We start from the raw sequence: 27445 nt of genomic DNA, 5'->3' as shown, positions 1-27445 counted from the left end.
TAACATTTCTCTACAAGCAGTGCCTAATGCATCTCAATAGCCTAAGCCTAGAAACCGTAAGAAAGCCTTTGTTTCTGACTAGTTATGCTAATCAAGGTTAAATATACATAATCGGATACGGAAGACAAACTGAGTGCACAGAAAAGCAAATTGATCAAAGACAGGAAATTCTAATGTGGCACTTAACAAAATAAAGGCCAAGTTCTACTTTCAGCTCTGCTGGTGCATTGATTTCAGCGTTACCGCTCCAGATTTAGAGCGGCAAAGCTAAGATCTGAATCTGGTCTGATCTAAGTATTGGTTGAGAATTAACTGATATCCCAGCAAAGGATGCGTGTTGTACCTCTAAATCTTTTACAAATCCTACCTTTTTTTTCCACCATGACTACAATTGTTTCAGTCTTGTCAAGGACTTGGTGTAAAATCATGAGAGAATTAAACACAGAGTGAATAAGTATTTTCCAGAAGCAAATATCAGAGCAGGTAAAAGGAAAAAGGACGTAAGCAAATCACTTGAAAAGCAGCTACTTTTGAAAAATGCGCCAGCTAGTCAGGATGATAAGATATTTAAGTGACTTATTAAATGAAAATATTTTTTTGTCTAAGTAAAGGTTAATTGAACCCACTCACAAGTGACATGTGCTCGACATCATGGTTTAAAAAACTAAGGATGCCCAAACATTTTGCGTGCTCTTGCACACTGCAAGTGGGAGTGATGATTTTAAAAGGGCTGCTTTATACTTGCAGCGTTTTCCTCGCAGTGCAGTCTTATTAAAAGGAGAGAGCATGAACAGTAAACGCATAGACTTATCAGCAAGTGGGGCACTTGCTGGGGGGGGCCTTTAGGCAGACACCCTTTTATACCGATTTGATTTTTTCCGTAAAGCTTTACTTCTTATTCCGTCTTCCACTGCTTCTATTAGGTCAGATCTTAAGCTGGCACAATAGATAGAGGAATATATGTGGAGTTAATTACAGGCGCTGGAGAACAGCCAAGAAGATATACTACTATGAAACATTTACTCACATTCCAGAGGTCATATGAACAACAGTAATGGGATTCCCAGCTTCAAGACTGTATGGAAATGAAAGCGGGGAACCTCCCAGAGGAATATAAAAATGTAAGCTAAAAATGGAAAGTCAGACAATAGGGAAGGAAGCTTTAGGACTTCTTAATGCAAGGAACTGTGCCATAATGAAGCGAGCATGCACCTTTTTTTACTGACATGCAAAGAGTAGATTTTCAGATCCAGCCTGTGAGTATTCAGTGTGAACATACAGGGGAGAACCTGCTGCCTGCAGGTGAGCCCTGTCTCTCCAGTATCCTGGCTTTGAGAGAAAAGCTTGTGTAGTAAATAACAAACATCAGGCGGATTCATTCCCATCTTCCTTTCTGACTTCCTTCGTGTTGATTTGATACTTAAAACTGTGCAGACAAGATGGAGAAGATCCCCTGTTTCTGTACAGTCAAGCTGCCGACGGCAGGGGTGCTTGGCCGTGCTTCCCAAAGCCTCCAGCAGGTCGGACTGGCGGACGCCCAGGCATGAGGAGGGTTAAGATCCCCAGGTGCAGAGCGGATAAACTGCACGGCCTGGAGCGCCTCCGTGTTCCTTTGGGTCAGAAGCAGAATCTTGAAGCAAATCTCCTGGTTGATCTCACTCACTGCATTTTGGTTTGTATCCCAAGAATATCTCAGAGCACGCAATTAATTCCTTATGCACTAAATTCAACAGGACAATGTGCTTCAGGAGTGCACATACTGTTCTAATGGAGAACAAGTCCACAGGATCAGCCTAGAGCTATTAAAAAATAAATTCCCCCAAGGCATATGCTGCAGACATCAGGCTCCCCAGCATTAACTGTTTTACCTTAAAAATCATCTCTTACTGCAGACCATTTTTTGTTAACTTCGGCATAACCTTAGAGGAATGATTAGCTCATCCAAACCAATCTGAAAAGGAATCAAGTGAGGCCTGAAGAGGTTTATTCTGCCTTGTGTTGTCTACTCATAGACATTGTATTGTAATTCACCTTCTTTTGACTGGTTTTCCACCCACAACATCTGACCTACAAATACACCTTTCTCAGACATACCTCCTTTATACCTCTCAATATTTGTCATTGTCACAGCGAGTCCCACGATTCCTATTAGAAGAGGTGGGTCTGTTGGCGTAGGTGTCCAAACATAATCACAGGCAATACTTTCTCCCACATGTCCTCATAAAGATGCTGTCAAAGGCATGGGTGTCCTGCAGAATTCACTACCAAGGCTTCTAAGGATGGGATCACCTAGCTGCAGATTCACACGTCTTCTTATACTTAGAAACGGTTTTGCCCACATGCAGTCAGTGTATATCCAATACGGATTACTAAAAGGCTTGCCAGCAGTCAGGGTTGTTGAGATGACCACAATTCAAGTTCCTCACTGCAACTAGTAGAGGAATTGTATATAAAAAAGAGAAGCCACATCCACAGCCCAGACCAGCGTCTGATTCCATAATTCTGCATGGAAGCATTAAAAAAAATATTTAAGTACCACAAAACATTAAGTTGCTATCAAAGTTCCCATTTGAAGAGTAACCTTGGATCCACACCACCTAATTTGAGTAGACTCAGACTCTGTAGAACATTCTCTGATCCTCCAAAGAAAAAGAGGATATCATGAAGTGACACACTCGCACATCAGGTAGAATAGGTTGTCTTCTGCTCAGCAAAATTCTGATGGGTGGGATGACAGTTTACACGTTCCCTTTTCCAGGTGCTTTTGCTCATCACTGTTTTCCAGGAAATAGTTACTCCTGCTCAGGGCATAACTGATGCTCTGCTCATTTTGCTCATGCTTTAGCTTAATTATAATAATAATAATAAAAGGACATCCTTTCTTTCACTCTTGTCTCTTCTCAGGGTCCTATCAATAGGCTCCGGGTATTGGTGTTCTCCCTCAAGCCTCTTTCAGGAACCAGCAACTTTTGGAAAGATCCTCACTTTCATCTCTTGGATACATTTTCACTTGTTTTTTAAAATAAGTTGCTAGTCCTGGTAGCTCTAAAGGAAAGCTTTATAGTGTAATCCAAGAGCGTCGTTTCATTTTGTGAGCCATAAAAAAAAAAAGCAGCCAAAATATTTAATATGAAAATAAATCCTCCTTATTGTAATTTAATTGGGGAGGAGGGAAGGGACTAATGTTTAAGCTGTGAATTCTTGTGGTTGACAGCTCTTTCATCCAACCCACATGCTGACACAGCCCTGTTACAGTATGTGCAAACATTTTGTGCCAAGCGAGACCTGTACATTGTACGTGCAAACCACAGAGCTCTCTCTCTAACTCTCAGAACTCAGAAGCCGACCAGGTATCTTTTCAACAACCCCAAAACCCTGACTGTAAGTATACGGAAACCTCATCCCTTTCCAGATACCACAGACTGCAGAGTAGCAACGGATTTCTCATCTTCTCAACTGCTGCGTGAATTCTGGATGAGCTAAATTCTCCTGTGCGAAAACGAACAGGAGCTGGCAAGTGCAGTGGCTTCTTAGGAGGTTCAAGAGCTCCACGTACAAAAATCTCAAAGTGACATAAAGGCACGGATGTGCTTTGGTTCAAATAATTAACTATGCAGAATCTTTTCACTTGCATTACAGCACAGTAACACCCCTGACTTCAAAGTTGCTGCTGCGGCTCTCATATATGAAAGACCTGAATCTGGCCTCTAACCTTAAAATGTCGGAATCTTTCTTCTGTCATTCAGCCAACGGTATGTAAATCTGTCTTGCTGACATCCCGAAGCCACAACGTACATCCATGCCATACCGTGCTTTCCAATCAGACTTACGTATGTGTGGGATGCAACTATATCCTTAGTGCAGGCCTCCAAGAGAAATGCAGGCTATTAAAAGCATTCCTTCCAATTTTACACGGGATCCTGCCAAAATACTTAAATATAGCTGGTCAGCAGACTGCACAGTGGTTACCGTGATGAAGTGAGACACCAGCTTAAGCTCTGTCTGCACCACAAATTTAACCAAGCTGGTAGCTGGTTCGCGGTACAGCCTGTTGGTCTGGGCTCATCTCTTGGTATAATGCATCCTAAGTCATACTTGCTCCCATCAACCGAGTATCCAAACGTGTCTGTGGCTCTAGGAAGGCATGTGAGTGGGTGTGTGCTATTCACAGATGTGATGCTATAGACCTTCAGGAATGCACCAGAAGAAATTGCTGAGGGTTGTTTATCCTCCAATTTAAACGCAGGCTTTTAAAGGTGAAAAAAAAATGAAAGACCGGCTGCCAGAACCACTTTGCAAACTGAGACCAGGTGAGTTTGTCTTCAAATGGTTGGATGATTTACTTTTTGATTCATATCCCTGGATACTACCCGCTCCTTTTTCTCACAATGCTGACGCAAAAATCACTAAAACAACACAAGAGCCAAATGGTAATTAAAACTTTCCATCACATTGCACTGACATTATCAAGCCGTGGGTGGATTCACTGACACAGGAGTGGAAGTACGAAATCAGCGTTGGTTCCATTCTTTAGAGATGCAGTGCTGCTGGCACCCATACAGAAACGCCTACAAGTCTTGAGAGAATATGAGAGTTGACCTAAAATATTTGTATACACTAGGTTATTCAAACAGTTTTCAAGATATTTCTGAGAGTGAGCCTTATTTCAGTTTGATCTCTGGCTCCGTGCTCGAGAAATATCTTGCACTTAACTGAGAATTTGCTGGGAATCTAGATTATATCCCAGCGCTGAATGCTTGGCCAAGGAGATCTAGGGTCTCTGCCAGCAGAAATATACACTGGAAGACAGGCTGCCTCAGTGTGTTTTACCAGTACTCCACCACATATTGGACTGATTTGAAACCACCAATTGCAGTTGTATTCCACCACAAAGAACAGTTAAAATCAGGCACATTTCACCACGAACCACCTCAGAAGGATCTGAATTTATATGGAAATTTTTGTAATGTAATCTTTACAGGGAGGGAAGCAATAGCTCACAGAAAGATTAAAGAAAAAAAAAAATAGCCTTTACACAAGTATGCACGGATAGCCATTTACTCTCATTTGGTTTTATCTTTCTTTGCACGCATGCCTACAGATAGAAACACAGAAGTTTTGAGCTTGCTTTCCCCTTAGAAAGGAAGAAATTCACAAAATACGCCCCTTTTTGCCATCGCAACAACCAAAGATCTGCTACGGAACAGAAATTTAAGTTAATTACTTGCAAGTATTTGAAGAGGAGCAAATAATAAAGGCATTCCAAGAAAACAGAGCTGTCTTACAGCACAAAAAAAAGCCCTGGGCTAAAATTCAGGAGAAAAGAAAACAACCCAGTAAAGTGACTGTTGGAAGAAAACTGGTAAACAAATGATATGCCGAGACAGCCAAGGAAAATGGCACCAGTCACCTGGGGTTATAAGAACTGATCTACACGGAGCACAAGAAAAGGTATCTCAGGAGGGAGCCTTTAATGCTAGGGACAGGGCCCAAACCACAAAGGTCATGGACTAGCACTAAAAAGACAACATTCACCAGCGAGAAACTTACAGACACACACCCACTTTATATAAAACAAATTTGCTCTGTTTTGGCAAAGTCTGGCATTTAGAGGCACCTGAAGCCCAGTCCTCCCTCCCGAGTGAATACTCTAAGCTCCAGGCTGGCCCAGGCTCTCTCCTCTTTCCCTCCATTCTCCTGCCCACCGGCACAGCTTCAAGTGGGAGGTGGAAGCCCTGCAGCTCCTCAGCCGGGTGCTGCAGGTACCCTGGAGCTCTCCTGATGAACAGCAAATCTGGGCATGCAATTCCACAAGAATCTGAGCCCAAGGTCCCCAAGATATCTGCCTAAGATATCTAAGACCTAAATTAGTTGATAAAAACTGGTGCCCTTCTCCTCCTCTGCCAGCCCCATTTTCAAGGACGAACAGTGAGTTCTTCTCAGGTTTTTCAGAAAACGCCTTTGGCTACCTGCCCGCTGGGGGGACCCCTATCTCTGGCTCCCGAGGGGACAGGTATCTCCAGCAGCCTCGGACACGCTTTCCAGCTCTGTCGAACACAAGAAATTTCCCCACATGCCTCATCTTAACGAAAATTCTCTCTTCTCTGGTCAGCAGCAGAGATGCTTCATTTGCCCATCTCGCATCCTAACTCTCGTCACGTACTGGCTGCAGAGTCTGAGGTCTTAAACTTGGTGAGTTCGGGGATGAGCTAGGCTAGAGCAGCTGAGCCCTTGACTGAATCCAGCCCTCAGTGTCCATGGTCACATAGGACGTCTGTATTATCAGAATTCAAACATCAAAGCAGTAATCCCCAGGCTGGGTTTCTGTCCTGAGCAATAGGTCACCCTTCCTCTGAAGCTGCCCAGAAACAACACTGACGTAAGGATCAATTGTTGACAGTCATTTTCCAAGTCACATATTTTTCTTAATAGCATTCACAAGCCGACGTTTTCTAACACTATTTCTTCCTCATAAGCAGCACATATACAAATTCTGTCCCATCCATGAATAAAAATGGTTTGAGCGTATGCAGAGATCATACGTGGCGTTGTGCTATGCTGCTCGGGGCTGTTCACTGATGCTGGCTGACAGTCTACGACATGCAACTCAGCTGTGCGAGGAGGGATGGGGTAGGAGCTTCCAAGAACAGTAATGCCTTCCAGTGCTTTGATCACCTCCAAGGGAGGGAGGAAGGCTCAATTTCTAAATGTTGGCTGCCCTAGGGCACAGGGTTTGGTTTTTTTTAACCTGGATCAGGAGAGAATCTCTAAAGCAAATCTTCTGGTTGTCATCACCTGAGTGTTCAGTTCACACTTCCAAGCAGTCTCACAGGTTGCAAACCAGGCTCCTTTCATGGGAAACCTGCTTAGAAGATGAGCCTCAAGAGGACACCTAACATCCTCCACCTGGTAGGGGCACTCAGTGGGGCCAGGCTAGAGCTAGCCCAAAGTATATGCACTTAAAATCTGTAAAGCATGGATGCTGGGAGTTCACCTTCAAGTGTTTAGATCCACGGGTTTTTCTCCTGCTGGGCCACATTATTTTTAACATAGACGCAACATCCGTTAATGAAATTAGGGCACCTGATTATGTCCCTGGAATATTTGGTTGCAGAGGATTTTCACTCAGTCATATTCCAGGAAATTGTCTTATTGCCCATAGTTGGCCCCACGAGACAGAATTTCAGAGCTCATTCTCAGGTATGTGGTGCATGAGACACTCCTCTTCCATTTGTCACGCTATTGATGCCATTAAAGGAGAACTTCAGCAGCGTTCCCAGACTACACCTCTTCCTGGAATTAGAGTTTGGATGGATCACAATGCCTCACTACAGAGTTTCCAGATTAGTATTTATCACTAGAAACTGAGTTCCAGCACTCAAGCTCTGCATCCATTGATTTCATTTCCTCCTCTAATGATTCGCTCTGCAAACATGCCCACATTGTTACCCACTACCAGGGCTCCATCCTCCCCTCGGACTGATAGTTGGTCTTGCACCCCACTAAGGCAGTATTTGTCCCAGAAATCCATCTCTCCATATAATATTCAGAGACACCATACATTCAGTCCCATTAAAATAAAAACAACCTGGCAATGCAAAACCGTGAAAATTATAAATAACACAGCTTTCCCTCTCTTAGTCTCCATGATGCAAAATGTACTAAGAACAAACGGGGCAGGACGGCCACTCTTTTAGTAGGTGTTCCAGAATCCCCATCCTATTCTCTACTGACGTGGCCTTGAATTATTTCAGACTGCAACTCTTCCCTAAAGGGCACCACATTATTTACCCTACAAAACACGATACTGATGTCTCAACAGTAAGTACAACGAACAGCACTATTAGAATAAGTACATGGATCTAATTTCCTCCCTGCTCTCTCATCCAGCGGACATTAGAGAGGCTCAGACAGCTTTACGATCTAGTTAAAATTCCCCTCATATCGCAAGATTGGTGCATATCCCGGTAACTTACTGATGAATCTAATCTCCTCTTGTTGTTCCCATGGCTGAAATGTTTACCAAACTACAAAACTAAGGCAAACTAATTTAGATTATAGCAGAGTGCCACCTAGTGCTAAACAGGTTTGAATTCAAAAGATGTGCTCTTATCTGTAAGAAATTATCGTCCACAAATTCATTCTTAGAGTTGTACTGGTAGTATAACAGACCCGTTCTCTCTGAGAGGGTGCAAGGAGAGCAGATGAAATAACAGAGAGGAAAATTATAAAAGAGCCTGACCTAATTATGTTCTTTGTAAAGTCGACAAGGCTCTGCCGTTAACAAAGCCCTGCACTTCTAGGTGAGAGTATTTGGACTGTTAGACATGGTCTAGGTTTTAGCACAGAACACGATGTACATGAATGGAAGAAGAAAATGTGACAAGAATATGCTCAAACTACTTTATAAATGCCCAAGAATCGGGGGGGGGGGGAATTCATGTTTATATCAAACTTTGCTTAACAGAATTTAATTTGTTTTCCCCACCAAGAGACAATCTAAATCCTCTGCTGAACTGAACACGTCAGACAGGGCCAGGAACATTCTCTTTATTTTAGATGAAAGGCACCTACTGACCCCAGCAAACATCTGCTGAAAGCTTTATACGCCCAACAGCTCCCTGGAGAGATATGAGGTGAAAGCTCTGCTTGTGGGCTCTGAAAATGGCCTTATCCACGAGAAGAGATGAGACACACAAAAACTTTCACTCCCTAAATGCTTTTACTGGTGTTCCACGGGAGATTTTAGGCTGAGAGAGGGTAGGGGTAGGAAGAAGTTCCCTGATAGCTCCAACAGAGATTAAGCATTTCCTAGTATTAAGCTAGGGAAAGCATTTCCCTGGCTAGGATGATGTTCCCATGATGTAGATGTTCTTCTCTGAGACAAAGGAAAAATTGAGAAGTGTCTTTTTTTTTTTTTTAATTTCTTAAATCTTCAACATACCCAACAACAGGTGTTTTGTAAAACAAGATTTCCCAGAAAATGATACCCAGACTACAGAAGCCTCAGTCCCTTCTCTTGGTGAGCACTACACGCGGTTATGAACAACTGGATCCCACAGACCGTCGGGGTGGAGCGCAGATATTCCCAGGAAAACACAGTCTGAGGTAAAGTCTATTTGCTGCTCGCTGCTGTCTTCTTCCTTGGGTGTGTTTGAGAGAAAGCTGAGATTAATTGACATTTACTATGAAAAACACAGCCTATATTTAGGCTAGTAGAAATGGGCAGAGTGGATCAAGAAATAATTCAATGAATTATTCTGAATTATTATTCTGATTCTTGTCTCATGCTGTTCCGTGCTTTCAGACTGTAACAAAGCCAAGAAACACCACTTTCGCTGTTGGTATTTGGAGTTATAATTTACAAATATGGACTGCATAAAAGTTATCAAATTCTTCTGTTTTAGAGGACAAACAAGATTTCATAGCTGCTTAGCAAATATTTCCAAATATGGCAAATACACCCTTGCAATGGGAGAAATTAGCATGATTCACGAGTTGCTTTTTCTTTTCTTTTTGGTTAAGGTCGAGTTTGAGACGAATGAAACACAAAGGTGTAGCAATTCAAACCCTTTGTCTACTGTGCCACTCTTGTATGAACAAAAGCAACCTGAACTACTGTCCTCACGTTGCAACCGAGTCATCTGCTCTGACGTAAAAGTCTTATCTTGAAAGACGAGAGAGGTGCCACCCTGAAGAAGGGTTGCGTACTTGCGTACAGTTCCGTACTGCGCTCTGTGTGACAGAGCTCATATCCTACAGGTAAATGAAAGTGCCCCATTTTTTAAGTCTTAAAAAGCAGAACTCCCCTAATTCTAAACTTAAAATAATTATTAAGACAAAACTGACCTCGAACAGTGGCTGATTCCAATTATTTAGCAATCATCTGATCTAGTTGTCCCTGCTTACTGCAGGGTGGTTGGACTAGATGACCTTCACAGGTCCTTTGCAACCCAACACATTCTATGATTCTATTTAAAAAAAAAAAAAAAAAAAAAAAAGAGGTATGATGCACTCCCACTCCCTTCTTCTCAGGATCATCCCAGCATCCCCCAGAGAGCCTATATCTTGCACTAACCTCAGCATCCCACCATTTCCAGCCTGCTGGCAAGAAATGAAACCTCCACAGCTGGCTCAGTGCTCTGGTCCAGCAAACCTTCTTGCCTGAGGCAGAGAGAGGATTAACTCCATCCTGGTTAGAGTAGTTGGGAAAAAGCCCCCTTTCCTCTTAGAGGATGCCCAGGTGGAGGCAAAGGGAGGTGCTGCTGTCCCCCACATTTCCCGTTTTACTGAGAAGGGTTTCTCATGCTGCGTGGAATGAACCGACTTCAGCCCAAGTACAAGAAGCACAACGCGCTCTTTCATCAGGTAAGTTCCTGGTCCACGTGCCAATTTGCCATGGAGAAATTTGTGCATCTTTGCAAGTAAATATCATCCTCGTCACAACACCTATTTTTATATGTTTTAAGACATATTGTTAAATAATATTTATCTTTATATAAATATATATATCTATTTCTGGCAGGGCAGCACACCTCAGTTTTACAGAAGTGAAATGCCCTCGTTCCACATACACAGGGAAACTGAGACACAAAGGATGAAGCCCTTTGGCGAAAGCTTCCTCGTTGAGTTGGGAGCAGCACTCTGATGTCCCCAGCCTCCATCCAAGGTGTCCCCAGCCACCGCTTTCCTCACTGGTGCTCCTGAGGCACCATTTGGATAAGGTCAGCTGCCTTGTTTAAGCTGGGACTCCGGTTTAATGCAAGGTCAGCCACCTACCCAGCACCCCAGTTTAAAAAAATCACTCTCCATTGGGAAGCTGCTGTCCCAACCAAGGACCTTTAAACCCAACCCAGCAATCAACACGGAGTCCCGTCTTACAAAACTGTGCAGCCAAAACAAAGGGGCCGAGCCCGAACAGGCTGTGTGATACCCTCCGGTGGAATCCTCCTCCTTGGGTTATTGCATTTGAACTGCTCAGAGCGAAACGCAATGCTCAGCTGTAAAATATTTTCTTTTTGGCAGCTCACAATCTTGTTCCAAAGGCACATGTGAAATACATTCCTGGGTAATCTTGGAGTGAAGTGGGCCAGATGGTAGCAGTCAGATGTGACCCAATTCTTCTTAAGCTCTCATATTTTCAAAGAAGTGTGCTTAAAAACTTCATGCTTCCCTCCCACAGCATATATATATATATATATATACACACATATATATATTTTTCAGACCAGGTTTTTGAGGCAGTCACAGGCATGTACAGAACTGTCACCTTTCGGTAAGCCTGTGTCCTGGGGATAAAGGGCTGTGCACATCTGTAAGGGAACAAGTCCCATCGCAGTTCTCTTTCTGTTTCCCCTGGACCGAGGGGATATCAGGCAGCCTCACGGCTTGAGGAGGGCGAGGGAACGGAAATACTTTCTTCAGACTTTACTGAAGGGAAACAGATAAAAGAGGGATGGGGGTGGAAACTGGTTCCAGTTGTTTTATCAGCTGGAGGGGAGGGAACAATGGCTTTCAAAATGGCCGTGGAGCATTTTACCTAAGGTTTAGGCTTGTTTTTGTCCAAAAGACTTTAAAATGCCTGCTTCTTGTTCAATTAAACATGCACGCAGGCGCTCCCGTCCTTCTGGAGGGTTTACTTTTTGTTCTTATTTTCTTTTCACGTATCTGGCACAGGCATCTGAGTCATATCCCTGGTGTCTAAATGTTTCAACATTCGTTGCAATATCGCGGAGCTCAGGGTAAGCCCATGTAGCTAATGCTGCAAAACCCATCACGGCAGGAGGGCCACCTCCGAGAGCAGGGGATGGAAAAGCCCCACCAGCCCAGATGGCAACTGGAGCTGACCGGGGTCAGAGCAGGGGTAGGACAGTCCCTGACCCCGCTTTGTGTGGGACTCTTCACAGCAGTTTTAGGGTGGCAGGTCAGACTTCACATCTGCATCAGAAAGACCTCTCCATAAAACTCAACCCTTTCAGTGCTGTTCTTCATGACAAGAAGCTTATTAGTACTCAGTCATCACTACCTCACATAGTCTTGGTCCCTTCAGGAGAACAAACCCAATAATTCACTACCGAGTCTGTCTTTCACAGCTTAGGAGAGGCAGAGTGAGAGTCCCTGGCTAAAATGGCTCATTTGAGCCGATGCAAACCACCACAGCTCCACGGAGACACATGGACACATGGATATCTCCCTTGATTTAGAAGGTCTACTTCCTCCTTTCAGTGAAAAAGCTGAATGCAAGAAATTTGTGCGTTAGAAGCAGAATATATAAAGAAAATTGCAAACTGATACAAATATTTGGTTCCATATTGTGGATGACCAGGTCGAGCAGCTGAATTTAATTTCCAAGGCAGAGTTCAGCCTCCCTGCTGGCGCCTGGGTGCAGCTGCTCATCGTGGAAGGGTTTCCACCCACACTGCACACACAGAAGCAGATGTCAGCAGCAAGAAGCGCGGTGTGAGGATAGGACACCTATATTTGGCCAGTGGAAAGGTTTTTCACTGTCTGCAAAAAAGAGACCGATACCTTTGATTTAAGAGGTTGCTGGAGGTATTTTGTGGAATTTCTCTTGCCCTTCGCAGTTTCTTGAAGAAGTTGTTTGCAACACAGACATTGAGCTGGGGAGAAGAGTTTGCTCACAGGCAAACAGAGCAACAAAACATCGTCCGTGCCAGCAGGATACCTGTGGAAACCCTTCCCAGAAAATAACCAGCTTAAATCTGAGCCTTATAGACCAGCTGCATCAAAATACAACTTGCTAATAAAAAAAAAAATAAAACCACAATCAAAACCAGCAACAAAAACTCATCTCTAAATGTTCTTGAAAAGTAAATCCTATTTCTACATGCTCACAGTCTGCTCTGGTGAAAAAAAGAGAAATGCCTTTTTGGCGACTGCCCGGAATAGAGATCCTGGTGCTTGATACCATACGCTATGGGGTCAAAGTTTTGGTAGAGAGATTAAATAGTTTCTACCTGCAGCAAAGAGAAATACCAGATGTTCTGTAAGTGAATGAGAAAGTAAAAATAAGCAACATGAAAAATATATCCACAACGGGATATGTTTTTGGAAAACATTTCCAAAGTTAAAAAGCAACTGTGCAGCATTGCTTAGTTTCAGTCTCAGCACAAGCCTATGCGGGGCCAACTTAGACAATCAGAGCGACAAAAAAGGTAATGGAAATTAATCAAAATATTTCATCAAAAAAGAGAAAATATCTAAAAAAAAAATCCAGAATGACTTTGTAGAAATTTATGCAAAGCTGTAGGGTTTTGTAAGCTGTACGCTTGGCGCAACATGAGAAAGAAAACAGTCTCATTGGGCACCTTCCCATCTTCATTGGGTACAGGAGTTTTACAGGCCTAATTTGGGAGGTGTGAGCATCTTTCCACCCAGGCAGATTTTCACCTGCTGGTAAGAAAGGCAGCAACACAGCTGCCTATCAATCCAGCTCTAATTTATACTGAGGTGGTGGTCAGAGGTGAGTAAGGGGCACTGTAGCACAGGTGGAAGAAGGGGACTGGCCATTGCTACAAAACGGAATATCCCAGGATCTCATAGGTAGAGAGAGGTAGCCTATATACCTGTATTACAGATGGAAAATCGGAGGACAAAGTTCAAAAGATTAAACTCGAATACGTAATTCGTCAAATGGCAATGTATTTATTTTAAGGGCAATGGTCGAATTAACCGTTATCAATTTCTGCGTGTTAAGGAAAGTGCTAACGCAGAGCCACAGAATACCCGAGGGAAGGAAGATATTCAGAACATGCTTGAATAGAAGAGCAAAATAATGAAATCCAAGTCTCCTGGAGGATGTGCGGGAGGGCGAGGGCATGATTCCTGAGGAACAGAAAGCTTGTATCCACACACTGACTCCATGAGCTCTTTTTTAATGGAATAACATCCACGGATAAAGACAGGTATTGGAAAACGAGGATTACAAACAAATGCTAAGAGCACTACTGAGAGTATGTCTAATTCTAGTGGCCGTAGAAAAGAAGAGCACTGAAAAAAATGTTTAAAAACAATCAGTGAGGAAAATCCTGTAGGAAAGTCTGCTTTGTGACCAGTTTTGACAAAGCATTGCACAACATATTTCCTACTGCCTTTTCTCTACTAGAATATAAGTAGGAACTATAAGTAGAAACTTTTGAAAGGTCAAATTCTTGTAGTTTAGAGAATGAGAATCACAAAGCCACCGTCTAGCTTGCAATGTGCTGTAGCAGTGAGCACACTCCTTTGCTAAGAAAAGCAGGACGACCCATCCATGCAAATCCCCTTTTACAGCTTTCTACCTCCCTTCAGTTTTCAAATTACTCAATATAATTATTTCCTAGAATACAGTCACAGCTGAACTAACCCAGGTAGCTATGCCAGTGTTTGGAGACCACTTGTCTGTTACGATTAAGAAAACTCAGTGGTGCAATCCCCTTCTTTTGTTGTGTCAGTCGTATGAGACCACATATTTCCTTCCCGAAATCAACTCTGAGAGCCACCTTTCCACTTCAAAGCTTAAATTTGTACCTGTGAAATCTCTTCTGGGAATATTTGTTAATGCCAGTTTAAAACTCGCCTGGTGTGAAATTCCCATGTCCGTGATATGAAGGGGAGGATCTTCTTCCAAATGGATGTCAACAAAAAGTCACAAGTTCCTATGCAGCACGACGGGTCAGGAGGCAGCAATTGCCATTATCTTCATACACGGTCACTGGTCGGAGCATGAGAGTCAAGGAAAAACAAGCATCAGGGTTGCTCAGCCAAAGCAACCAATAAAGGCAAAAAAGTCTAATTATCAAGTCTACATGCCTGTACTAAACCAGTATGCCTTTACCGCCCTTGGCTTTTATTTGCCATTACTATTTAGAATTGGCTTTTTCTCACTACTATACGCAGTAACCACGCAGCCTCACTACTGTAATGCTTCATCAAACCATCAGCAGTAGCTTGATCGATTTTGGATAACAGGAGAAAAAGGTGGTGCGTTTTAGTGCTGTTTAAATGCAGCTCTGCCCTAAAAATGACTCTGGGCTGGAACTCCTTGAGAGCTACCAGGAATAAACCTCACGGAGGGCCTTTGAACATTTGAAGGAACAAGGGAAAATAAACAAATCAGGTTAAGGATTACAAGAGAGTTGCATGTTGGGCTGATCAAAAACTCACCCATTCCTTTGCACACATGATATTCATTCCCTCCATTTCATTAAATACATATTTTACAGAGACACGGCATGACAGATGTGCAGCGAGAACATGTGCACAGAGCAGAGTACCCCCAGGCCAAGCCCTCTGCCGATACAGCTTCATGCAGATGCACCTAGCCTAAAACTTGGGAGCCGATTCCCCTGATTTTCAGCAAGACAAGTCTCTCGAAATGTTTTCAATTCAGCAAAAAGCTGGACCGTCAAGCAAGCCGTTTATGGCAGCTCTCCCCATCTGCAGCCCTCCCCCTCCACACACAGAAATCCTTTCTGCTCTGTGCTGTAAGGTTATGATTTATTCCCACGTGGTGATTCTGGGGAGATATTGTAGTTGGCAATAATTCAGGACCCAAAAATGAGATACAGCCCATCGTTTCCCCAGTTCTTTCCTTACAGCAGAGCTAAACCAGACTTTCGTGCTATCTGTGACATTAAAATCCATGATATTGGTCAGGCTCCAAAGACATGGGAGGAACATAGGAATAAGCTTTCCAGTCAAACCTGTGGCAGGCTTTGTGACAATGCATGCCTATTTCCAGTCAAAAATAAATAAATCTGAATCTGTGGAATAGTGAAGAAAAAAAAGGAAAAAAAATCAAGGCAGTACATGAGAATGCTGCATATAATCCCCTCCTCTCTGAGAAATTCATGGATTGGGATAGCCTGCCTGCTGCCGCTAAACTGGAAACACTCCAGGAGAAAGCCATCCAAGGAAGCGAAGGTGCTGCAGGAACATCCCGCGGGTGGGTAACGCTGAGGTGGCACAGCGCAGTGACGGCGGGAACAGGGCGGCCGTGATGGGGCTCGGCGAGCCCCTGCCCTCCACCCACCCCTTCAGCATCTGCAGGTACCCACAAACACAACCAACCCTATTTAGTTGGCATGGTTGACACAGTTGACAACATCAGCACAGGATGACTTTGTCTTGACAGCTGAAGCCTTAGCCAAAATTTTCAGCAGACAGAAGGTCTATGCCAGTTGCCACTGTTCCCCTCTTTGATGGTTAGGGAGACTGACTCTGATTTCATTGCTGGAAATAACCTGAAAGGTCATCTTATTCTTAAAAGAGAAAAACCATTTCGAAACCTTACGTATAACTGAAAAAAACCCCATCAAAACCCAAATATCTATCAGAGCAAGAGGCCTATTCAGGGAAAGATGTTTCAGAGGCACAACTCTAGGAAGGCCTCTGATAGAGTAGTCTGGAAGATAACTATTCATGGAATTGTTTGTTGGTTTGTTTTGTTTTTTTTCTAGAGAATTATTGAGTCAATTCAAAATACTCCAATATAGGCAGAACTTAATGTGTTCATACGCACAAAAACATATAAGCAGATCTGTAACGTCCCGGCAAAGAGTAGAACGGACATCTGTCCTGAAAAATCCCTCCTAGGTACGCTTTCTTGAAAGTTTAAAATGCTTCACATCTGTTTCCATCCCAGCTGGCAGGATTGCAGATCTCCCGATTTGTGAATCAATCTGAAAAACGCATTGCAACTTTGACATCAGAAACCCAGCCTCACAGGCTCAATTGATATTTAATTTTCTATTTGCAAAACTTGGGGCAAATAGGATCTTTTCAAGCACCCAGTGTATACTACAGCCATTTCACATTAAACATTCATGGCGGATCTCTGTTTAGCATTAGCAACATTGCATACCTGTGTATGGCCAAGAAGCCGACCGCTCTCTCCAGTTTAATTCTGTCTTGTCCAGTTCTTCAAGGAAAAATTCCAATCAACTCAGTTCTGAAAACCAAGGTTTTCCACTGAAATTCCACCCACGGTAGAATCTGCAGCGTCACTAGTAAAGAGACTGCCCACCCGCAGCAGGGGGCTGCTCATACCCACCTCTGGACCAGGAGAAACACAGTAAGAGCAAGTCCGGCTCACACTCACCTCCTCTGCACACACAACACTGCGAAGCTCTGCTTGCTCCCTCCTCTTCCCCTGTCAAATTGAAAACTTTTTTTTGGTCTGCCTTGCTGAAGCCAAAGGCTTTAGCTGTTGGGTTTATTTTGTTGTTCTTATTGTTTTCCTGAGCTATGAGGCAAGTCTTCAGGCCTCTCTGATGTAGCAATAACACCAAGTTTGTTCCAAGTTCCCTTTACCTAGGACATAAGACGGGTACGGAAGAGGGCCACAAAGATGATGAGAGGGCTGGAGCACCTCTCCTGTGAGGACAGGCTGAGAGAGTTGGGGTTGTTCAGCCTGGAGAAGAGAAGGCTCCAGGGAGACCTTACAGCGGCCTTCCAGTACCTAAAGGGGGCCTACAGGAGAGATGGGGAGGGACTCTTTATCAGGGATTGTAATGGTAGGATGAGGGGTAACAACCTCAAACTGAAAGAGGGTAGATTTAGATTGGATATCGGGAAGAAATTCTTTACTGTGAGGGTGGTGAGGCACTGAACAGTTTGCCCAGGGAAGCTGTGGATGCCCCATCCCTGGAGGTGTTCAAGGCCAGGCTGGATGGGGCTTTGAGCAGCCTGGTCTAGTGGGAGGTGTCCCTGCCCAGGGCAGGGGGGTTGGAACTGGATGATCTTTAAGGTTCCTTCCGACCCAAACCATTCTAGGATTCTATAGTTTTTTAAGTTTCCAATTCTACTGCCAGTGTCCACACAACACCAGAAACACTCATTTATATAATACAAAATACTGGGGATTTTTATACTTACATACTAGGTAGCTTTTGAAGCTGTATCCCTTGTCTGATGCAGACAGGTTACAATTTTCCTTCCCTATGATTTTTCTGTATGCAGTTACAGATGTATAGGAAAGTGTGAACGGACTTAAGAGAGACTAAAAAGAAAAATTATTGCCAGTGCAAGGACTGATCTTATTTGATAAAGCTGTGGGAAGGAGAAAAGGGGACAAACACACACATGCATACTGGAATGACAAGACAGCATATTTAAAGGAAGCTGAAATAAATTCTGAAGCAGCATTAAGAGCAAACATCACCTCTTGCTTTTAGCCTGGGAGGGCAGGGACGTACGCAGGACGAAGAGCGGGCTGCGCGACGGGGAGGATGCAGAGCAAGGTCAAGTTGCGAAACAAGCGATGCATGACAGAAACATGGAATTGCTGAAACATCCCACAATAGGGAATAAAGTCTGAAGAGCTATGTGGAGCACTTACTTGGCTCACCATACAAAAGTGTGTTCTAAAAATAGTAACTTAAAGGGACTTTATCAAAAAAAGCTGGGACAACATAACCAACCATAATTCATACAGTCTTTAAGAATGTATAGGAAGTGTTTTTTACAGCAGTCCCAAAGAACCAACAAAGTGTGGTGGTTACTGGAGAGCAAATAATGTGACAGACACAGAAGGACGCAGCAGGGGCTGCAGGGGATCAGTTGTCTGGCGAGAGGTGGGATGTGCCCAGAGGTCCCCTTCAGAAGCAGACACCGAGCTGTAAAACCCACCTCTTAAATCACAAGGCCACACATACCCCTTGAAGACGCAGACTCTTTCCAGATTTTGGATTGTTAGTAGGACTTTTGGGAAAAAAACAAAGTTTTCTAGAATTGTTTGTTAAAAATAAAACCTGGCCAAAATCTCCATGAACTTGCTGTTTCTCAAAACCACCCAGTACTTCTAACAGAAGAAGTGAAAGCTCTTCTAGGTTTTAGCACACAGACAAAACCTAGCAGAAAGCAATTTGGGTGGCTACGTGTGTGGAAAGAGTTAATTATACATTTATTTTTTTTTTTATTATCTAGTGGTAATGTTGCTTTCTTTCCTTAAAATTGGTCTAGTCGTTTTGTCTAAATGTTCCCCCATTAAGAACAGTACCAGCAGGTTTTTGTTTTGGTTAGATTTTTTTCCTTCCTTCTTCAATGCAACAGAAGTCCACCCACTGGAGACTCTCCTCAATGGGGCATTTCATTCCTCCTCCCTCCCCAGCACCCCTGTAACACGCTCAGCCGTGCCTGGAGGCACCCGAGCTTCCACATTTCATTTTTTTCTCTCTTTTTATAAAGAGGAATCTGAGGCCTACACTCAGTTTAAGGTAACCGAGCGAGTTTTAGGTTAGCAGACCTCTGAAGGGGGTTTTCATTTATACGAGTGTCCTGCATTTGTGAAATATCACTTAGGAAACTTCAGCCTTCAGAGGACGTGTCAGGAGCTCCTGCTTAGCCCACCCCGATGGAGGGGGACAGCTGGACCCGCACACAGAAGGGTACTGGGGACCTGACCTTGGAAAAACAGCTCTGGTACAACCACTGTCCCACCACCGTGCCTCCTCGTCCAGTCCGCTTTTACAAAACCAGTCCTCTCGCCTTGCTGTCCTGCTGGGAACATCTTTTTACTCCATGCTCCTAAACCTTCTTAATTCCCTGTGGTGAGAAGTCACCCACATTCCTCTTTCAAACAAAAGAAACAGCCTTGAGCAGCCGTATCTGCCTGATGCTTGTAGACGTGTACGCGTACAAAGACACCACCACGCACATTAAATGCATTAAAACGTGTACACTGCCCAGTCTTCCAAATTGTATAATCCTACTGTAAGCAGTTTTTCATTCTCCGTTGATTAAAGTATTAGTACATAAAACATCTGTCAGAAATAAAGATTAGGCAATGGGCTCGGACTTGCTCAGAAGGAAAGCAAACCAACAGCACAAATATCACGCAAGTAAAATCCGCCTCACTTAATATTAATCCTTTCATTGCCAGGAACCAAGACTTCATTGGCATCAGGCAGCGGAAGGGAGAGTTTGTTGTTTGTTTGGCTCGGCCAAGCTTAAATTTCACAAGGATGTTCTACTTATTTTTGTCCTGATTCAACCAAAATACTGCACCCAACTGAAGGAAATAAAAAGGCTGAAGCACATAGTAGAAAAATGTACTGTTCAATGCAGACTGTAATCAATATAACAATCAAAATTTAATTTTTGCTTTATTTTCAGAGACAAAGCCGTTATCAATGCATTCTCAGGATGCTTAAAAAAATTAGAGGCTGGAACTTGCCACGCATCGTATGCAAAAACTAGTACTTGTTATTTCTAATGTGAATTACAGTGAGATCAAACCTAAGAAATGTTTGGTTCATCATTACCCATCCCATGGGTATGATGGGTATGATTCATTACCGATGAACCCTTGGTTCATCATTACACCCCCAGGCCTCTTCCTCGCCTATCCTGGAACTTATATGGGGGAAAAAAACCCAAACCAAAGTACGTGCTCATATCCTTAAAAGTGCCCTTTATATGTAAATCCAATTAATATCACTTTTCATGACATCTGGCCAACATGGACATGTACTGGAAGAATCCATAAGCTTGGCATTTCATATTATTCAGGTATTTTACCATGCAACCTAAACAAAAATTTTGATGCAGAATCTGAAGGTTCAATCGTGTAAAATGGGATGCTGCTACAGTTTTATGCCTTAGTGGAGCTCCCACCCTGACCTTCAGCTTCGCGTAACAAGTACCATCGCTGCAGCCACCCAAGCTGGCAGCAGATGCTGCTGTCCCAAACAACAGCGCGGGCGCTTGGAGCCCTACCCTGCCTCCACGCTGAGGGAGGCTTGCAGAAGACCAGCTGACCTGCTCTTCAGAAAGACTCCCGCCTTACCAAGCATCCCAGGAGAAGCGGCAACAAAAGCCATGAGGTGAATTTGGAGAGAAAGGGAGCAGAGCCTACAAAAGCGCATCACTGCACAGCTGCCCCCGGGGCAAAGTGGTACGGGGTGTTGCCAAGCGAGCTGGAAACAGCACAGCATGACCTGAGGACATCTGCTTGTTGCTCGAGTTAGAACAGCAGCATTCTCCTGACAATTTGGTGGAAAAGAGGGGACGTTGAGGTTTCCAGTCAAACTCAGGGGGTGGCACTGATGTTTTTTTGTTTGTTTTTCCTTTAAGCGAGGATAAACTTGAGGTATTTGGCTATCTTGCAGGTTTCTTTCTTCTCTGCCCCACCCTCCCCTTTTGCGAAGGACAGAAACCAGCTGCAAGAAATGGAGATGATTCAAAGGCGTTTTAAAAGGCCGAGAATCTTTCACAAGGAATATATTAAGCTTATTGCGACCTTCTGCACCGATCTGCAATTGGACAGAGATGATCAGGAATGTGGAAGCATCAAGGTATTTAACACGTTATATCCAAAATAAGCTTGTACTTTTCACATGACTTCCAGGAGCAAGCTTCTGGCAGAACCCTGGAAGGTCGACTGGACTTTGCATGAGGACAAATACCTATTTGTAATCCTCTGCTGCCCATCAATTAGCTACAGCAGGATAATGCTAGTAGGCCGTTAATCAAAAATGGAAAAGGGAAACGTCATAAAACTTTCAAAAAGTAAACAAAGTCAATATTTAGGAGCGACGGCATTATTCATGGTGCTGAATTAACTTATTTTTACGCAGTCTGGGAGTTTATCGAAAAAGCCTAAGTTAAAAAGGTTCTTCCAAAAGCACAGACCCAGACATTGCAACTGTGATCACAGCATCCACTTTAAGTACAGAAGGAAGCAGAACAGATATGGAGAAAGACACTGCAATGTATTGTTTTGATTATTTTATTTTTTTATCTTCAAAATTTTCTGCCTTGAGACAGGAATGCATGATAGATAGAAATGGCTCAAACATCTTCACATGAAACACTCTTAATCATAATTCATTCACAATTATTTTTCTAAAACATCTACAGTTACATAATCCCACCCATTTCCATCCATTATCACAGATTTAATTATTTGTTAAACAGTAGTTGCCAGCAATTGAAAGCTGTAAGGCTTTTTGCATATTAGTAGAGTCTTCTGAACTACAAACACAAGAATATCACAACTATAACTCTCACTTTACATGGCAACCCCAGGTGGCAGATGTTCCAAAAAGAAATGTGTTGCTTACGTGGAGTTCATAAAAATGACAGAGAGAGCTCTGTGCCTCGTTAGCTCTAAAATCCTTTCTCCTTTACTAAGATTATTTGCTAAACCTACAGCGTATTCCTCATTTGCAACCAAGAACTTTGATGAGTCGACCTTTATCTTCCATTGCTGCTATTTGGCAAATTTGCAAGTCAGGCATACTAGAGCTCTCCAGCAAAACTCTGTGCACAGAGCACAGTTTAAACAGATGGGTTGCTTGGAATCCATATCTCCCTCCATCTGAAGGGAACTACTTTGAGGTTTTCTGGAACTGTTGTAAACAAGAGGATATTTTTTTTATATATATATATATGTGTGTGTATATATATATTTATATATTTTATATATAAATGTTCTAAATGTCCTTTGGGAGTCCATTTGTTTTTATCTTTCCAAATGATGACTAAATACCTGATCTGTAGCATTTCTCCTGAGAAGATACTAGAAAGGGAATGACAGTTTTGATGCACTTTGGAATGGCACAATCACGTAAACGCTTGCACAATTAAGACTTATGAACTCATCCAAAGTTTCTAAACATGATATTCTAACTAAGAACTAAAATACCAGCACAATGCAGCAAGTTAAAAAAGAAAATTCTATGTAATCAAAATATAAACAAGTACATAGGAAATGGATATCTGTCAGTAAATCTATATCTTTTTAAAGTAGGAAACATATGCACTTAAGAAAAAAAATGTAGCTATCTGACAAACTTTGTAAAAAAAAGTACTTTCCAAATGCATAACAAATGCCAAGATATCCCGTAACTGGCCAGGTATAGCCACATGAGAGCTGCATGGCTTAGAGCAACCCAGGGAGTGGTGGGGTGGAAACAAACAAAAAAAAATAATCACAAAAATCAGCAAGTCTAGGAAAAAAAAAATCACATCATCATCTAAAGTACTGTATGCTTATATCACAACTGCTAAAGGAGCTGGGGGACAGAGGGGAAGGGGGAAGAGAGATTGCAGTTTAACGATTCTTAGAGTTACCTCTAAAAATTCAGAGGAAAAAAATATCAACTTAATATACTAATCCTAAGCACCAATTTAATAATTTAAGTTAACCGTATTTATATTTCTCCTACTAGGATGGAGCAAGTTCTGCTTGAAGGCTTAAAGTTTAACTCTGGAGCCCATCTGACTTCTGTGTTCTTGCCACGCTTTCGCTGCCGTTCACATCAAAGTCACCGTAAAGACCCTCTTAAGTTTCAAACTCTCTAGGCAAGCAATTCTCTGAAAAGACAATTACGTCCTGCAGTTTAAATCAGCTTTCAGGTCATGAAAAGTGAAAACACGCCAGTATTTGGTTAGTCTGTTATTAAATAGTCTGTGAAAATGGAACAGCTGACACCGTTCCTCGACAGGGTTTGCCTTAGAACTAGCAGCACCCAGGGCAGACCAACTGCGAACGCATCCAGACTCCACTAAGAATTAGTAGTGTTAGAAAATTGCATACGTGTTAGATCAAGAAGGCATTGCCATACATGTGGCATCGTTACATTGTTTTTCCTCTATTTTTCTTGTTAAGAAAAAACAAAGGAAGACAGCCCTACAAAGAGCTTTTTGGTTGCTTTTTTGTTCGGTTTGTCTTTGCACCTGGAAAAAGCAGCACTGTACTCCCCAGCTGGAACAGCTCAGCGCTTCCCATCAGCTTAGTTCTTTCAGAAAGCACTTTCACATCGTTAAGGTGGTCTACTTCAGCTAATTCTCAGAGCTAACCTTTTTTCCAGTATATATTTCATGCCACTTCCTGACAGCAATTTCAGAACTGAAATGGATCTATGGTAATGTTCACTACTAACCGTGACCAGATCTTGACACACGCCATCAAGCCAGGCCCCTTGGGATGGTTCCACCACACATTGAACTGAAGCTCAGACTAAAAATCTCACTGAAACTCAAAAGCTGGAGTGGTCATGAATCTCAGCTACTTTTCCCTATTTGAACCCTCACCCTGTAATGAAAGCACGCACACCAAGGGAAAATAACAACCGCCTGAGCTGGGAGCGTTAAGACACCGGTGAGTTATCTGCCTGCTCTTCAGTCACCGTGGATTCACTGTGCTCCTCGCTTGTCTCGTTGGAGGGCTCCTCGTAGCCCGGCTCGGCGGGATCCAGGCTGCTCCCCTCACTTTGCTCCTCGCTTTGCTCCTCGCTGGCCTCCGCAGACTGCTCCAAGTTGCTCTCCAAAGAAGCCGGAGAGCTGCCAGTTACACTTTCGTTTTGGTTCATTTCATTAAAAGGCTGTGGAAGGGGTGCAGGAGACTGTACAGCGTTTTCACTGGCAGGGACGGGCACTTTGGTTGCACCGATGTCTACGACAATGTCATTTTGCGGTAGGGTAACCTTCTCCACGAGTTTCCATTGAATAATACTCATGTCTTTCCCTCCAGTTGAAATCAAGTGACCATCGCTATGGGTGAAGCTGACATTTGTCACATGACTACTGTGAGCGCTGTATTTGTGACTTGGAGCCTATGGAAAACAAGCAGAAAGATAAATCACATGCTTGACCAGAAGAGCACATGATACCGAAATCTAAAACTACTACTATTTTTGCTTAGCCCTTCAAGACAGCTCTTTATTCACATAACAGTAAAGAATTACATATATATATTAGGTTTCCCCCCACAATACATCCTCTCTTCTTAAGTCTTGTGACGTGGGACAGATTTAGTTCTCTGTGCAAAAAGTAATGGACTTAACACCAAGGCCAGCAAACAGAAAGCACCAAGCCTCTGCTCCAGGACTTAAGGATAACTATTGCCACTTCACTTTTAGGTATATTATTTCATATTTTGTATTATTTCATATTTTCTATTTTATATATAAACTTAATGGGGAAAACTATGCTTTCACCTCTAGCACTGTTCTCAAATATAAATGAGCTATTTGACTGCCAGGTTCCAAAAAAACCGAGCTGGAAGCAGGTGTCTGGCAAGGAAAGCTTTATGCAAACAAGCACATAGACGAGACTGGTCTAGACTTACCTTTGGCTTGGAACAGGGATACTGAAAGAGATGGACCTTACAAAAATCATCAGCAACTGCTATCACTTTTCGGTTATGGGATCTGACAAGGGCATTTATGTCTGTCCCATCTGATCCTTCGGGCCAAACTCCTAGGAGAGAGAAGAGCAGATATTTAGTGGTGGTAGTTTTAGAAACAAATTAAAAGACAATCCATAAATAAAAATAAAATTTATAAAGCTGCGACAAAAGGGAAGCTTAACAAAAGGTAAATAAGACATTCAACTGGAAAACAGAATATGCGTTGAATTAAATGTCATTGATACTTTGCGAGTCTAACGCTGCTCCCGCGCCCCTGGTTCCTCCAAACCCTTGGCCTTGGCCGGGATAACCTCTTGGGCTCGATACGTTTCCCCTTCAAAACCTCAGTCTTCTTTAACGCTTATTATAAGTTTGCTGCTAAATCTGGCAACTCTTAATTTAACACTTTCATTCATGCACAGGCATTTTAAAAGCAAGACTGATGCTGAAGCATGGAACAGGCCCAGGTATTGTACATTATGCAAAGATTTCTTTTGGTTTTATTTTAAAACTGGAACAACTTTTAGTATTTGCATGATTCAAAGGAGACGACTGATGATACTTTGCACAGAAAGCCATCTTGTGCAAGTTTCATAGACGTAAGTGCTGTCAAGTGCTTAAGTACAATTCAATATGCTTTTATGTGAAAAGAATGACACTGATATGTCTAGACAAAAGAATAACAACATTGCCTGGAGGAAAAGCACTGAACAAATTGGGGAGGGGGGAGGCTCTAGTTTTAACAAAAAATAAAGACCCTAGAGATTCCCATAACAAAACTTATGATTCACATCTGCAAGAAAAGCTGAACAAAAGGTAAGCAAGAGGTTATAAGACGCTAATTTGTGTCAAAGGTCCCATATTTTTACAGCTCAGACTTGGGTTTCTGATTAGCTCAGGAGTTAGAAGGAATTTTCTGCCCCTCAAATTTCACCCCCCACCCCAAAAAACTGTATGTGTGATTGACTGAGAGGGATGTCCATTATCAAGTATGAAAATATCTTCTTCCTCCCATTGACTTTGGTAAAATAAAACACATGTGCTGTCTACTATTTTGTACAGCACAAAACGTTGACTTAGAATTGCCTTATCTTTTTCAAACTCCCACAGTATCTCTTCTTATTTTTAAGCAAAATGGCAAATAGCGTTTAACTTTAATGTGTTTTTTTTCCATTGTCAGTGGGTGGAGTAAGAACTTTATTTTCTCTGAACAATAACAAATGCAGCTTGTTAAGCTTGTTACAACGCCAATAAATTACACTGCAGGTAATTTACTACACAAAGACATGAAATGCTAAGGAAAGTATTCGGAAATATTTTAGTGCTCACACATCAATGAAATCAATCTGAAAAACATATATGATTTAAGAATTTTCAAGTAGCATAAAATGAATGAATTTTAACTTTCTCCTGCATTCTATATACAAAATACTGTTATCAGATGGGAATAATAAATGAATTTCAAATCAGTTTCCTGAAGTTTCAGCTACCACCCTAGGCAGACTGTGCCAAACAGCTACGCCATTTCTTCTTCTTTTCAATTTTAGATTGAAAAGACTAATATTCAAGATTGCATCTCTTATTAAACATCTTTTGTGTTCACAAATTCCTTTAGCAGCTCTAAAGGTAAGACAAACCTTTTGTCATAAGACAGCAGGATTTGCTTTCAATGCATCAAGCAAACATGGAAAAAACAGGACATTAATATGACCAAGTTCTTAGTTCTTAATAACTGTAAAAATAACAACCCCCCCAAAATAATAGGACTTTGTTAGTTATTAAGTACGACAGCAGCACTTAAATTTTAATAAATTCTGCTAGGCAGGAGTAAACGTCTCAAAAGAATCTGCTCAGAGGAAGTGTGGGAAGCGTGCAGTAAATGAGAGAGTGACTTCAAGTGCTCGGGGTGCAGACTGCTGATACTGCTGAGCCAATACAGTAATATCAACTGCCAAAAAGGAGCGATGCTATTCTCATCCGAACCGTGCATTTCCATCCCCTTTCTTCTGCTGACAACAGTTCAATGCCTGAGCCTACGGACACACTATCCACAGAGCTTAATTAGTAAAACACATACCCCAAAAGCCCAAATCCCATAAACGTAACCCTCTCTCCTGAACATCAAAGCGAGCGGCCCCCAGCTTGTTTGGATCCCTGAGCCAGCTGACCCTGGGGTCAAAGCCAGACTTTTCCTTCGGGCAGCAAGTATCTGCTAGGTTGGCTTAGCTGCACTGTCTGATTTAATGGGAAAATACTTGCCTTTGTCTGAGACCAAGCCATAATTTTAAGATTCTGCAAAGGGTGTCAGAC

The 27445-nt window shown here is 42.6% G+C and overlaps 1 protein-coding gene across 3 annotated transcripts in view; it reads right to left on the bottom strand.

Moving 5' to 3' along the window:
- Positions 1–23678: 23678 nt before the first annotated feature.
- EML4 (EMAP like 4) overlaps positions 23679–27445 on the bottom strand; it is a 163689-nt gene continuing 159922 nt past the window's right edge. For 2 of the 3 annotated variants that reach the window (XM_074579551.1, XM_074579550.1), the window contains exons 23-24: positions 25076–25206; positions 23679–24560 (exon numbers count right to left, since the gene is read on the bottom strand). In XM_074579551.1, the coding sequence (XP_074435652.1) occupies positions 24096–24560; positions 25076–25206 (596 nt within the window). In that variant the 3' untranslated portion in view covers positions 23679–24095. The remainder of the gene's footprint in view (positions 24561–25075; positions 25207–27445) is intronic. The other variant, XM_074579554.1, reaches the window with a different exon arrangement.

This window comes from Larus michahellis, chromosome 3 (assembly GCF_964199755.1).
Source record: "Larus michahellis chromosome 3, bLarMic1.1, whole genome shotgun sequence".
In the NCBI taxonomy this organism is placed as follows: Eukaryota; Metazoa; Chordata; class Aves; order Charadriiformes; family Laridae; genus Larus; species Larus michahellis.
The sequence above is the reverse complement of the archived record's forward strand: the minus strand, read 5'-3'. Positions and strand labels throughout refer to the sequence as shown.